This window comes from Parus major, chromosome 1 (genome assembly GCF_001522545.3).
Source record: "Parus major isolate Abel chromosome 1, Parus_major1.1, whole genome shotgun sequence".
Taxonomy (NCBI): Eukaryota; Metazoa; Chordata; class Aves; order Passeriformes; family Paridae; genus Parus; species Parus major.
The window spans coordinates 74,051,617-74,067,150 of record NC_031768.1 but is presented as its reverse complement, the minus strand read 5'-3'; the positions used below and the strand labels follow the sequence as shown (position 1 = coordinate 74,067,150).

General features: G+C 43.7%; 1 protein-coding gene across 4 annotated transcripts in view; it reads right to left on the bottom strand.

The window, feature by feature from the left end:
- PDGFD (platelet derived growth factor D) overlaps positions 1-13,939 on the bottom strand; it is a 142,820-nt gene extending 128,881 nt beyond the window's left edge. For all 4 annotated transcript variants that reach the window (XM_015639080.3, XM_015639098.2, XM_015639091.3 and 1 more), the window contains exon 1: positions 13,395-13,939. In XM_015639080.3, coding sequence (XP_015494566.1) covers positions 13,395-13,524 — 130 coding nt within the window. In that variant the 5' untranslated portion in view covers positions 13,525-13,939. The remainder of the gene's footprint in view (positions 1-13,394) is intronic.
- Positions 13,940-15,534: the final 1,595 nt, after the last annotated feature.

Here is a 15,534-nt window from a genome sequence, read left to right as displayed (position 1 = left end):
TTTAGTTCATCTGTTTTCTTTATTTTGAACATTTAACAAGGCTGTGCAGTCAATTCAACTTTCTACCTAATGTGATTTCAAAATTCTTTTTCAAAAAGTATGTCTCAGGTTAAACCCACATCTTCAGCGATCTGACTGTGCTTTCTTTTTTTTTTTTTTCCTGTTATGCCCTGGCAAAAACTGGAATGAAAATATATCTGATGCTTGGATGCTTGCTTTCTTCCTGGCTGCTTTCATTTGCTTTATTTTAAAAGCACGTTATTAGTGAAAAGTTTGTAAGAGCAGTGATTTGTTTTGAATACAGTAAATGTGGCGATTTCACATGTTCTAGAAATCTTCAGCTTTGAGTATTGCCACTCTATTCTCAATTTTCTTTTTCTGAGCTTCAGACATCAGCATCAGACAGTCAGAATTTACCAGCTTTTTAACAGAAATGCTGTGCATATGTGCAGGAAAAACTGGACACTCCATGTGCAATTATTCAGCAATTATGGGTAAGAACACTTTATTAGTGTCCATCATAAGCAGGCACAGTGTATCTTGCATGTCTTACGTAGCTCTCTGACAGAAGTGCAGCCAAGCCCCCAGTGGGAGCTCCCTGGGATTCTTCCAGCCAGTTCTTTTACCAGGCCCACTCGTGCTCTGGGAAAAGCTCTGCCAGCTGCTGCTGCACGCACAGGAACCTCTGTCAAAACCAATTTAGAGAACTGCCTGGCTTCACGTGCTAGCATTGCATCCTCTATTTTATCTGGCAATTTTAAGCAATTTTTAACTAGCAAGAACATTAAGTTAGCAAGATAATAATACTGTGGAGTTCATAATGGTTTGTGTCTTAAGAGCAGGCTTTTCTTTAGCCACAGTAAATGTAAAATAAAAATTTAAAAATCTAGAATACTGATTTATAATAAGTAACTGAAGGAACTGCTTCTCTCCCACCTTTGGAAACAGAAAGGAAGCATAAGTTGCATTAGGTGACTAGGCTGGGTATTTCCCTAGAAGGAAACAAGGCAGCTCACAGTAGTTTTGCTCTGGTTTGGCCAAATACCTTTGAAGGTACCTTCAAACACTTTTTTAAAATGGATGTGCTAGCAATTAATTGTCAAAACTACAATGACATACTTACATTTGCAATCACCTCACTGTAAAAGCATATACAGAAATACATTCTGCCTCATTTCTGATAAGAAAAACAGGTGACACTTTTTTCCCTTGCCTAAGGTAAGCTTTAAAAGCAATCTGCTTAACAAGGTTTAACTTTAGGTCCTGCAAGGATTGATGATGGCACAAAAGATATCAGGAGAATTAGGAAATAGCACAATCATTGGAGACAAATCCTGAGACAAGATCCCTGTACAATAAAAGGGAACTCCTGCAAGCCTTGAAAAATATCCTGCACACATTGATAAAAAAGCCTTTAAAGTCATTCCTGAAAAAAATAAACTGAACTGACATATCAAGTCATTATGATTTCTTCTTCGTGACCTTCCTCTATATCCTTATGCTCTAGATGAAACCAAACCCAGGGAACAAAAGTGCAAAGTAACAAAACCAGAATAATAGCTTTCCCTGGTTTGTTCTAGGGTTTCTTTGGAGAAGAGAGCGCTATTTAACTCCCATGCCACTGAAGTCATATTCAGGCAAGCATGTGAAAATCAAGATATTTGATTTTTATACAGGACATCACACTGTCATCTTGTGTAATTCTTTGTTCCCCAAAACTGTCTATTCATGTGCCCTGTTATTCTCCTTCAGTATGTCACACAGCTCTCAATCTGCAAAAACAGTGGCAGCTCTGAGCAGGAAAGTAGACAGGAGGTAGGACAACACAGGCAGCAAGGACACACAGCATTTTAAGGATAGCTGCACCCTGGTAAGGATCTCCACTCTTTGCCCACATGCAACAGTGGCTGTGGGTGGCACTTCTGCCTCTCCCAAGCTGCCAACGCTCAACCCTTACAATGAAACAAAAGGTATTTACATATAGTGATACTGCCTGCAGAAATACATTGTCAAATGCATGAGCACTGCCCAGGAAAGGCTTACTGTGTGTGCTGTGACCAGACTGGGGAAAGAGCAGGCTGAACAGCCATACTGATCCACTTCTCATCCTCCTTTGCCTGCCAGTGTGGGAACAACACAGGTACAGGATCAGTCCTCAGCTGCATGCTGGACTATAGCATGAGGTTCCTCTGTGGTGCACACAAGTTTATTTCTGGACTGATACTTGTTTCTACGCTGTCACACGGCCAAGAGAATCAGTCATTTCTTGCTCTGTTGGGAGGCAGGCTGTATGTATGGAGAAGTGTGTATGCATGCTTTGCCATCCAAGAACAGACTCAAGACACCTTAACACTACTCAAAGGTTCTGCAAGGATGGAGTTGTCACTGCAGCCATTTCTCAGAGGCATCACTGTCCAAGAACTGACTCTGGAGGTTCAAATGTTTGCACATACTAATTATGTAACAGCAGACCACACACATACTAGAAGCAGCCAGTTCACTACTATGTATGATACAAGAATTCTGTATTTTGCTTAAAAAGAAGAGTTTAATTTTCCAGGATCTTATAAATGACAGGAACTGGTGAGAAATTATTATCATGTCAATATGCTCTCCTGGCTGACAAGTATTAATTCCAAACAAAAATAAAACCAAGCCTATTCAGGTACAGAAAGTTTTCCATTAGGAGGATGAAAAAACCAAAGAATCCTTCTTTCCCCTTCTCATAATGTCAAAGACATTTTACTAGAGTAGCAGTGATACTGCTGGGTTTGGGAACCCCAGGTCACACTGTAAGGACAGCAATGAAGCAAACCAGCATCCCCCTGTGCAGACTGACATTCAGAAACCTAACAAAGCAATGTGAACGTGGCTAATGGAGCAAGGGAACATGCTTACAATCTGATCCACAAAGGGAAACAGTGCCGTAACTTTGGGGCTTTCTATTAATTTCAAAGCAGCAAATTCTCTGTAGGCTTCTCCAAGGAGCTCTTAAACCCTTTTACTGGCATCTGGATGTGCGAGTGAAATAACTCCTATCAGTGATTATCCCTGCTGTGGTATCGTGATTAAGAAGCTGTGTTGGTCCATCTCCACAAAGAATCCCAAGGCATTATCACCACCTGCTTGCTGTTCTCAGTCAGCATTACTGTCACTGGTTTGTTAAGGCAAAGGATTTCTCTTTCAGGAAAACTGGCTGAAAAATTAAGGGTAGAATGGTAAATAAAGGGTTTCCACATCCCACAGTACCTTCAGTGATCAACATTCTATTTTTAGATCCTATATTTAGATCCTGTATCTATTTTTAGATACATTCTCTAGCCAGTCTGGGTCTCTGCTTCATCCCCAAGCCACTTTCTTTATGAGTCACATCAGATTAGAAATACATTCAACTATGAGAAAAATCTTTTGCAACTGGTCCAAAAAGAAACAATAACAAAAACCCTGCATACTACATTTGGAGCCTCTTTAAAAAACAAACAGAAACAATGCAAGAGACTGAAAAATACTGACTGACATGTTTCCTTATGGTCATGTTTAGAAGTGTACTGCAGCTGAAGTCACTTGTAGGATATCCTGTGGGTGACACATAAGGTAGTCAGTACAGCAGAAAAAGAAACTGGACATTTGAATTCAAAGCTTTGTTCTGTATTTTTGCTACACAATCTGTAACTACATCAGTTACCCCTACATCTCTATCAGTGCAAAGGATTTGTTTGGTTTGTCTCAGTGTATGGACACTAACTGAACATCTTAACTTTTGAGTACCATACACAAGCCCCTAACTAAAAGAAAGAAAATGAGGTGCAGAGGCACATCCAAAGGGAAATAATGCTCAGGAAGGGTCTGGAGCACAAGTCTGATGAGGAGTGGCCAAGTGAACTGGGGATGTTCAGCTGGAGAAGAGGAAGCTCAGGGGGACCTTATCACTCTCTGCAACTCCCTGAAAGGAGGGTGCAGCCACTTGATCTCCAAAGTAACAAGCAATAGGACAAGAGCAAGTGTCATGAAGCAACAGCAAGTGAGATTTTGATTTGATATTAGAAAAGATTTCTTAACTGTAGGGATCGTCAAACACTGGAACAGGCTACTCAGGGAAGCATTTGAGTCATTAAACCAAGAGGCATTTAAAAGATGTGTACATGTGGCACTAAGAGATATGGTGGGTTTTGCGATGCTATGTGGGCTCAATCTTAGGGTCCTTCTCAAACGTAACATTTCTATGAGTCTTTGATTGTATTACAAACTCATCACTGAATTCCTAAGAATGTATTAATTCATGTGAACTGTGTGCCAAGCCTTGCCGTGAGAAGTGCTGATGAAAGTTTTGTCATTGATTTTAGTGCAACAAAAGTCAAGATGGCTATTTTTCAAGATTTTCATGGACCTAGTGCTTAATAAATTGTTTTACAGAATCTCAACATCATCAAGTCCCAAGGAACAGCAAGGATAAAATACATTGGCAAGAAAATTGAGCAGAAGGTAAAAGTGTGTCCTCCTGCACCATCTCCAAATAAGCAGAGGTCTAATTAACAAAGCAGAAACGTGGGATGTTTGACTACACAGAATGGGATACAGATGAAAAAGGTAACATGAAACTGAAGATTATTCAAGTACAATAGGAAGCTCGAGATTATGTAGGATTTACTCACTACCAAAAATTTTAAAGCCAAACCCAAACTCCCAAAAGAAAGTATCTAGTTCCACACTGTAAACAGGACACTTCATTAGCTTTGTAAACAGAAGACTGATTTGAAACAAACTGCCAAATAACTCTATGCAATCCAGTATTTCAGACAAGAGAACCTCACCAGAAGCAGTGATTAAAGTGCTGCCTTTTTTCCAAAATGTGGTATAGTGTAATAAATTTCATAAACAGCAGGAATTTTGGATGCAATTTTTGAATACAGCTTGAATCAAGTGACTAAAAAATTACTAAATTTCCCTGCATTAGTGGGAAAATTCTTATTACAGAGAATGCCAACACAGAACCTTCATGGTATTTCTTAGGACTCCTTTAGTATCCTGATGTCAAATCCCTGCAGGTGCACAAAAGCCAGAGCAAGCCAGGGTGGCCCTTTGGGCTTGGGATCATGCTAAAATCTTTGAGAGTCAACCCAAGATTTCTCAGCTGGGTAAGCAAAACTGAATGCAGCTACACAAGGAATGGAGGAGGATGGCAAGGAAAAGGGACACAGCTGAGCTGACAGATGTAGAGAACCGGACTCCATGCTCCCGCTACTGCTGCACATGGAGAGAGGGGGAGATTGGGAAAGAGGAAGAGCAGAATGGAAGAGGTAGGAAAGGCAAGCACTACTCTTAGGACCACTGTGTACCACCCATTGCCACTCCTCTCTCAGCTGTAGTAGATGCCATTGTGGAATGGCTGAGGTTGGAAGTGACCTAAAGAAACCACAATTACTGCTCTGGAGACAACAAGGAGATGGTATTTTGAGGCCTTTGGGACTCTGGTATCACACACAGAAGCCTACCCTGTGTTCATTGCCAGTCCTGTAAAATATTTTAATTGTTTTTAAAGAGATCAGTCTGTCATTTGCTGCAGATTTACTTTAATATTAACCAGACTATCCATAGGAAAAGACTGGAGTATAAAACACAAACTACTGCTGCATCTTTTGTACACATAGTATATTAGAAGTATGAAATAAAGCCATTCCCTGTCCTAATTTACAGCTCCTCAAAGGAGTTTCTTGCTGTATAAATAATAAACATTTTGTGGCTATGTTCATTTTATGTGATTTTTACACACAGTCTGAAGAAGGAGTGACAGAAACATATTGCAGAGAACTTGTATACTACTTTGTTCAAGAAATACCTGCCTTGGTAATCCTTTTTCTAGTAAGTTCCTTTTCAATTAATATAAATTTTAATAATGTGAAAATTACTTTCAGACTATGAACTAGCAACCTGAGAAACTGACAGACATTATTAAACATAACTGCTTTCAAACAAAATTCCATAAATTTCATAACTAACAGAATCATCTAAAGACCTTAACTACCCTGAAAAGTTAGGTTTGAATATTGGCCTAATAGTTCACTCTTCAACTAGGACTTCAAGAAATTATATTGAACCGGGGTGTGGGGGATTTTTTTGTACTCTAAACAAGCTGCCAGGTACAATATTTTTATGATTTTAATGCTGATTTATAACCAACTATATCAAGCATACTTAATCTCACTTCCTTGTGCTTCTGTCCTTAATTTATGTATTCTGTACAATCATTTGGACAATGCTCTCAGGCACATGGTGTGACTTCTGGGGATGTACTGTGCAGAGCTAAGAGCTGGACTCAATGATCATTCTTGTTCCCTTCAAGCTAAACGTATTTTGTGATTCTGTGATAGGTGAATATCTATTTTGCTATATTAGACAATATTCTAAAGAGTAAAATTACAATTATTCTGCAAATGCATGTACAAAAGATTCATGCCATGCCTACGGTATATATATACTTTTTTTTTATTTTGATATGCTAAATACAACTGACAAAAACATAGCAACAAAGCTTGTAGAAAAGCCAAAGTTATGTTTGTCTTCCTTGCCTCAGCCTTTGATAGTAAGACCAGTTTGCTTTGGGTATCCAGCTTCCTGTGCTGGAAGAGAGGGACAGGGAGAAGAATGAAGCCCCCACAATCCAGAAGGAAATGGTCAGTGACTGGATATACCACTTAGACACAAGACTATGGGGACAGATGGGATCCACCCAAGGGTCCTGAGAGCTGGCAGAAGGGCTCACCAAGCCACATTCCACCATTTACCAGCACTGCTAGCAAATCTGGAAGGTCCAGTTAACTGGAAGTCAGCAAATGTGACACTTATCTACAAGAATGGCCAGAAGGAAGACACACACGGAAATACAGGCCTGTCAGCCTGACCCTCAGTGCAGGGGAAAAGTCATGGCAGAGCTCATCAAGTGTCATCATGCAGAACTTGCATGACAACCAGGGGATCAGGTCCAGTCAGCACAGCTTTGGAAAGGCAGGTCCTGACTGACCAACCTGATCTCCTTCTGTGACCAGGCAACCCACTCAGTGGACAAGGGAAAGGCTGTGGATGTTGTCTGCCTGGCCTTTATGTAGTAGGTTTACCTAGGCTGGACACCAAGGGCCCACCAGGCCTCTCTATCCCTTCCCAGTGGGACAAGGGAGAGAAAGTAAGATGGAAAACAACTTGTACCTTGAGGTAAGGCACTTTACTAAAGCAAAAGAAAGTGAAAATTTGGTGCACATAAACAGAGAGAAAAAAGTTTATTCTCTATATTCCATCAGGGGGTGATATCCAGCCACTTCCCAGGAAGCAAAGCTGCGGCGCACATAGTGATGGCTTCATAAGGAAAACATTATAAAATAACAAATGCTCCCCATTCCTCCTCCCTCCCTTAGCTTTTATATCTGAGCTGATGTCATATGGTATGGAATACCCCTTTGGTTAATTTGGGCCTGGTTGTGTCCCCACACAGGACCTTTCCCACTCCCAACCACTTGATAGGGGCAGAATGTAAGAGAGACAGCCCTGATGCTGAGCCAGCACTGCTCACTCATCAACACCTTTCTACCTACGAATGCAAACCACAGCACTGTGAGGGCTGATGTGGGGAAAACTAACTCCATCTCAGCCAGTCCCAAGACACTTCAGTAAAGCTTCTGACACCATATCCCACAGAATTATCCTGCAGAAACCAGATGCTCCTGGCTTGGAGAGGTGCACCATTTCCTGTGTACAGACTGTATACACACTGTCCAACTGTCCAAGTCCAGAGCATGGTGCTGAATGCAATTACACCCAGCTGGTGGCTGCTCGCAAGTCAGCTGAACAGAGCCCAGTCCTGTTCAGTATCTTTATCAATGCTCTGGATGAGAGAAGCAAGTGCACCCTCAGCAAGCCTGCAGATAAAAACCAAGTTGGGCAGGAGTGTTGGTCTGCTGCAGGGTAGGAGGGCTCTGCAGAGGGATCTGGCCAGACCGAATCAATGGCCCAAGGCCAACTGTATGAGTGCTGAGTAAACAGCTGGGCTTGATGATCTTGGCGGTCTTTTCTGACCTAAACAATTCTACGATTCCTAGTTTTGCAAATACTTGGTACACTTGGTTCATCAAAAAATAGTTCTTTTTACTCACCTCATTTACATATAAACTATTCAAGTTTTCTTATTACATTGTCTTGTACGACTTGAACCCTTTGACTTCAACGGAATTATGAAGACGGTCAATGTTAAGCACAAGATGAATATTACTGCACTAATGATCCCCTGTGAATTTTCTACTTATGCCTATTCCTGGATGCTTTATGAAACACAACATCTGTGGTAGGACAGTGGAAAAAAACTCCCAATGTTATTTTAGATTTTCAGCTCTGTTCAGTTTCTACAAATCAAAGCAATACAACTATCAAGTTTTCTCTTCCAGTCCTTTAAGAATTACCTGGCCTAATTCAGTTTCATAGTAATACTTAAAAAAGCCCCAAACGAAAACCAAGAAGTTTCATGAGACTGAAGCATTTATAATGACTTCCCCTATGATATACATCTGCCTGATAAAACATATTTCAAGTTCCTTTAGAGAATTCCTCTATGCTGCTTGCTACTGAGTCAGGGTTGGAATTCTCATGAAATATCCTTTGATATTTCAGTCCAAACTGTTAATTATACCGATAAGAGACATCATCAAAGTCAGATAATTGCAGACCAAAGTGCATTACTGCAGGGAAATTAGTAAGGCTTTTTTTTTTTTTTTTTTTTTTAAACTGATGAAGCCTGGAATACACATTTCTATACAAAACCTAGAAAACAGGGAAATAAAACCTATAAAAAACAATTTATTTTGGCCATTTTACAGTTGACACAATTTTATGTTACCAGAGTCTCTAAAAAAATGTATATAAGCCTATTATAAAATAACTCAGTAAGTGCATTCCAAAAGTGATGGTCTGTACCACTAGTGATACCAGACACATTTCACAGAATCCTAGAATGGTTTGGGTTGGAAAGAACCTTGAGGGTCATGTAGTTCCAGTCCCTCTGCCATGAGCAATGACACTTTGCACTAGATCAGCTTGATGAAACCCCTTGAACAGACCTCTCTGGGCAACATGCGCCAGCGCCTCACCACATCCACAACAACGAATTTCTCCTAATACCATACAATCATAGAATCATAAAATGGCTTGGGTTGGAAGCATCCAATCTAAACCTACCTTCTTTAAAAACCAACTAATCAAACAAGCAAAAAAGAGAAAACAACACAATCTTCTCCCAAGAGGAGACACTTAATATTTATTTGGTGAGAGAAAACCACCATAAACTTTTTCCTTTGATTAGGCGTAAGCCAATAAAGGGAAGAAGAGAGTAGAGTTAATGGCACACATCCATTTGGACTGGCCCTTAAAGAGCCATGAGCAGTTGGCAGGTCCCCAGAACTATAAAGTACAGTTTTTTCTTTGTATTTTGGTGGTGCACAAGTGAAGCAAAGTTTGAAAAATCTCTCTTTTTGTTTTTTTGGATTCATAATGAAAACCACAAGAGCTCGGAATCTTATCTCAAGTCATCTGATGTTATGGTTTCAAATCCACATCAGAAGATACTGATTCCATGGCTTTCAGCTGTTTACATACTGAAACGGCATGACACTATGCTGTTTGTTCTTTTCTGTCTTTTCTTTAAACTCTGGAGTTTGAAGTTTAAAATATGTATTGTGATGCTTAGTCTGAAGACAGAGACTAGGCATACTTCCCTAGACTAAGCAGATGTTTGCTCAATAACTGATAAGGAAAAGCATGTGATGTTTCAGTTAGACATTATATAGTAAATAATATTATTTAGCACTTTTTATCCTCTACTTTTCATCTCCAAGTACACATAAACAACCAAAACAGGAGAAACAAAACAGATTTCTTTTAACTAGGCAGTATAACCTGCATACTGGGAAACTGAGTCAAAATAGAACAATGGAAGCATCTGCAAGACCTCTGTGTTATTCTGATGAACTTCAAGGTACTTAACTTAATGGCATTAATAAACACTCTAAGTGAATACCAGTACTTGTGCTATAAATGTTGCTGGCACCTCCAGGACACTTTAAAAAATTGATTAGTGCTCCACTGGACTGCTGAGTCATTAATGACCGTCCTTCAACTAGGACAAGAGGATGTCTTGTAAGCAAGTTATTTATATTCTTATTATCTTCAGCAGAAAGTACAGTCTGGTTAGGTTTGGTAGTCATTAAATGGCAATTTTTTGTATGTGCTGCCCTCATCTATAGATTTCTTATCAGATCAACTTCAGTCTTAAGTAAGAGCAATTACAAATAGGCAAACTTCTTTTAGTCTGAAAGAATAACGAATCATGCACACTGCAAACATCTGTTTTGGCCAGAAGCAAGACCAAGCCTCCATATTAAATTCTGTGTATGCAGTACTACTAGTTTATCCTGCTTGGAAGCAACAGAAAACTGTAACTCCAAGAATTTTTCTTTTTTAGTAAAATGTGCAGGTAGTCTTGGATTTCCGAAGATATTTTTTTGAAGCTGAATGAGCTTTGTTTCCTCTTCAGTATCTCTTTTAATTTCACAACCTAAAAATCATGAACATCAACCCAGAACATAATATTAAACTACTTTTTACCTTTTCTGTGAGTTTTCAGAGACTGTTGTAACACATTTACCCCAATATATCATGTGCTCTCAGATCCCGTTCTGTATTGTCATGTCTGCAAATATTTACAAAGCAAAAAATACAGTCTGACTCAGCAGCGCAACTCACATGTCTTTCATGCTGTTCCATATCATTGCTTCACACCAAAACAACACAAAAACACCACTGCAAATTATAAAAGGCAGAAATACTATTAGTGGCCTACAGCCAACTGTGGTCTAAGCATTTGCTTGTGAGCTCGTCACATGCATGCAACATTTGGAATACCGCTCAAAACCTTTGGCTGCACAAATATAGACCTTCAGTCAAGGAACTCAAGCAACAGTTTTATTTGAGTAAAATCAGGGGGATCAACAGCTTATCTGCTTTAAATGTTGGAACCCGCACCCAGCTCCACTGGCCACAACAGAACACCTGGTCCTTTGCAGAGAAAAAGCAACAGGGAGAGAGCAAGGCTGCAGCATGCTAGGAGTCTGCATGTGGTCTTCATCAAAGTCTGTCACCTCTTAAGCACATCCATAGCATCCACTCAAGAACTGCAGAAGTGTCTGACTTCAGCATGGGCACATTCACTGTAGGCTGCAAGTCTCACTAGCATGTGCCCCAGTGAAGATGAAAAGTAGGATGTAATTACATACAGATCTGCAACCTTCCAACAGCCCCAGTATTAGTCCACCTAGTGCCCACAACGATCAACCACTACCAGTTGCCTCAGATAATTTTAAAGGTACAAAGCTTAATCAAATTGTTGAATTATCACAACTAGGAAGACAGCAATTAACTAATCACGTCAGAGGCTTATTCTCTTCATCACTCCAAGAAGTAATTTTACCACAGGAAGTCTTCTGAGGAATAAAACACCCATCATACTGCCATTAATATGAAAACTTTATTTATATAAGGGGTTAATGATTTCTTCATTGACTATACAGAGAAGATCAGACATTTGAACATTTTGATGTTTAAGTTTTGAATGTAAAATCTTGTTTGAAGTTTGAGCTGGATGGAAGCTTGCCTAGGTTAGTTCAGAGATGGTCTCAGTTCTTCTATGAAGATGGCAGGCTAATAAGTCATGAAGCTTGATAAAACACGGAATAACATTTAAAGGATGAAACAGAAATAACAAGTATGTACTTTTACTACAAACACAAAATTATTTTTCTTTAATGAGATTAAATTTGACTTCTGTGTCGGAAAGAAGTGCAATTCTGTCCTGTTTCCCGATTCAACATTTCCATTCTAAGAAAAAAATCCTCCACCTTCTCTAAGTCTTCTTTCAGTGACTAGGAAAGGCATAAAAAATACTAAATTCAATATGGCTCCAAACTTTAAACAAAAACATCCTCCTAAATCAACTGTATAGCCATTACATGCATTGTATACATACTGGAAAATAAACACTGGCAAATACAGTCTTGGAAGTGGCTCAAGTGACTGGGTTTTTGAAAAGGGTTTATAAAATATATAAATGCTGTAAACTGGTAGATGTTAACTTGAAGACTGGAAGATGTTAACTCCGTTCATTTGCAAGGAGAACATCCCGCATCTCCTCGTGTACGAAGGTACATGGCAACGTGCAAGAGCAAGTTCTCCCACGTGAGGCTGGAGCACACCAGGCTGCTCCCTGGCCAGAGGCCCATCACTCTTCCCGAACTGAAAGTCGTGGATTTTAGAGGAGAGTTTCAGCAGCGCTATTTTTATGCAGTCTCCCTGTTCATTCCCCGTGGGGCCAGGGCACACGACCACGTTCACTCGAGGCACCTGGGTCCCACACTCTGCGCTGCAGACCCTGCGCAGCACCTCGGCTGTCCAGGGCATCCTCTGCCGGCAGGTTCCGGAGGGAGCCGCACCGCAGTTCAGGCTGAAAACACCCTTCCTACGGGGCGGGCGGTGTCCGAGAGCCCGCTGCTGCTCTGCTGGCTGTGCACCATCCCCGGCCATCACAAGGGACGAGGCCAGTCCTGGTGGGGCAGTGCCCAGCAGTTCCAGGGAAACACCAAGCGTCGGGCTCAGACCCTCCGGTCGACGAAGTCCCCTAACCCGGCGAGCAGCCCGCCGACAGCGCTTACAGGAGTCGAAGGCGGGGAGGCTGTGGCAGGGCCGGGAGACGATCCCGATCCCGCTCCCGCCAAGGAGCCCTGAGGCGACGGCGGCGCCCCCGACACGGGGCCCCGAGAGCCCCCGCAGCGGCGCCGTGAGGCTCGAGACGCCACAGAGCCGCCGCTCGCCCCGCTCTGCCCCGCCGCCCGCACATGGCGGGCACACGGGGCACACGGGCCCAGGGGTGCCGAGGGGCGCCCAGCGGGGCCCGCCGGGGCAGCCGGCACCGAGCACTCCGCGTTGTCAGGGGCGAGGTGCCCCCCGCAGCCCAGAGGGGACGCTGGGGGTGCCGCCGACTCCCGGGAGACCTCCTCGAAGTTGCCCCGAGAAGTTTGGGACCGCCCGGAGGTGCAGCCGCCGGGCAGAGTCGCTCCCTCAGCCCACACCTCCCTTCTGCCACCTGGCTACACGCTCCGGGACCGGACCCCAGGACCGGACCCCTGAGACCGACCCCACGACCTGGCTGATCCCCCGGGACGGGACCCCACCCGCTCCGACCCCAGTAGCCCTGTGAGCATGTGGCACTCGTTCCCGGGACAGGGGAGCAGCAGCCCCGAGGCGCGCTCAAGGGCTTCCCCCGCAAAAGCAGCCCTTGGGAATAAATAAAGCAGTAGGACGCTTACCATCTCGCCTGATGTTGGAAGCCCGCAGGGCTTTTATAGATCCGCTCTGGGCAGGGGCGGTGGTGCCCTGACGGCTGCAGAAGTTCGCACAGACCACGGCGTAGAGCAGGAGGAGGATGAGCAGTTGCATTGGGACCAACTGCGAGCGGGACCGTGTCTCTGCGAAGAAACGGGCTCTCTTCTCCCGCCGAGGGTGCTTCCCTCGCTCGCGTTGTCTTCCCCCTTACCGGACTTTTTGATTGTTGCGGGTTGCTCGTGTGTTTGGGGGAGTTGTATGCGGGGAGGGGAAGGAGGCAGAATCCCCGCAAAAAAAAGCGCAAAACCCCAGAACACGCGAAGCAGCGCTCACCGCCGCCGCGTTACTCTCCGAGCTGCCTCAAAACTTCCTGCATGCTGAACTCTCGGCTGCCCTTCTGGGCCGGCCGAAATCGGCAGAGGTGCGGAGCGCCCGGGCCGGGACCGCCCGCACTCCCCCGGTGCAGCAGGGCCGTGGCCCAGCAGCAGCAGGCGGGGGTTGCCGCAGCCGGGCCGCACCGCGCCCCGCACCGCCCCACCCGCCGCGCCACGGGAGCCGCCGCCGGGGGCTGCAGCGCCGGGAGCGCCCCGCTCTCCGCGCCGGGGGCCGGCGAGGAATGGGGGCCCGGGGAAAGGGGGCGGGAGCGGTGCCCGGGCCCTCCCTGAGCTACCGGCCGCGCCGTCTCCACTACGGGCAAAAAAAGTGGTAGGAGGGATGGTGCGAGGAGGGGGCTGTCCCCGGTGCGGAGTGAGCGCCGGGCTCCCGGCGAATGGGTAGGATGGGAGCCGCGTGCCAAGGGCTCTACGCCAGCACAGGGGCCACGCACCCGGGGGTCTCGTCATCCTCGGGCCCGCGGTGGTCGCGTAGAAGTCATCGCTGGGCCAAATGACGCAAATCTCCGAGCTGTGCCAGGCCGGGTGAGGAGACTTAGTGGGACAACTGGTGAATAACCCGCAGTTGTCCCTGGGAGAAATACATGGGCTTCTTCTGTCATGCCGATCACTGTCCAAAGCCTTTCATTAAAAGTTAGTTCTTATTAATTTAGACTCTCATTAAATTTGGTCTGGTATTAAAAGTTGTATTACTGCCTGGAAGAATTTAGGTCTAAACCAAAAGTATGTGAGGGTTGTGATCAGATAGTTACTTTAATACTCTTTTTCTTTCCATTAGCCGCAATGAAAATAATCAAAAGGAAGTTGCAGAGAAAAAACAAACAAAAAAACACTCAGGTTTTTTGATTTTATAGTTCTCTAATAAATTTTTCCCTACTCAGTTTATTTCTTACAACATTTTATGCAGTCTTAGCCAGTCTAACAAACTGTTACACGCTGCCAGATCTTTAACAACACGAAACATACATCACTAGCAGAAGAATGTCAATATGGTGCTGTATCAGGAGTTTTGGATGAGTCCTGCTACACTGTGAGGACTGCCTCTGGCTGTGTGAAGCATTTTTTCCAAGAGCATGCTAGGATGACAATGGGACTGAAACATCTTGTATGTCTTAAGAAACCAGTAGGGTGCAATTCTGTTATGCAGAATTCATGCTTCTTTATCCCTTTCATGTTCCCCAAAACTGACAGCGAACCTAATCCTGCTCCCATGTGGTAGATAATGGAAAGGCTCCAGCAGTGCTTCACTGTGAGCAGATGTGCCTATATTTTAGGTGCCCATTTGAGGGGGGAAGCAGGGTGAGGAGAGGGAAGGTGGCCAATTCAATCATCCTAATAGAAACAGAAAGTCAAATAGAGGACACAGAGTGAATGAGTATGGGGGAGCTTTGGAGATGTTCTCTGTTCATCCAGTCAATGTGTCTGCCTCTCTCCAGTTACCTTACAAGGGACTGCCAGAAAACACCAATAGAATTCCAACTTTCCAGCTCTCTTTTGACCTTTACTACCACTCGTAGTGAAGTCTTGCCTTTCTTAGTGCCTTCAGGCCCTCCTCTTTTAGATTCAGGCTGCTGGAACCTGTAATTGGTTCTCTTTGGGGGTAGTGGCCATTTTAAGGTGGAAGAGAAAGAAGGACAGATTACCTTCCAACCAAAAGTCAGACAAAAGGTGTTTTGACAGCACCTGAGCAGTTGCACAATTCAGTCAAGAAATGGCACTATTTCCAAGGTTT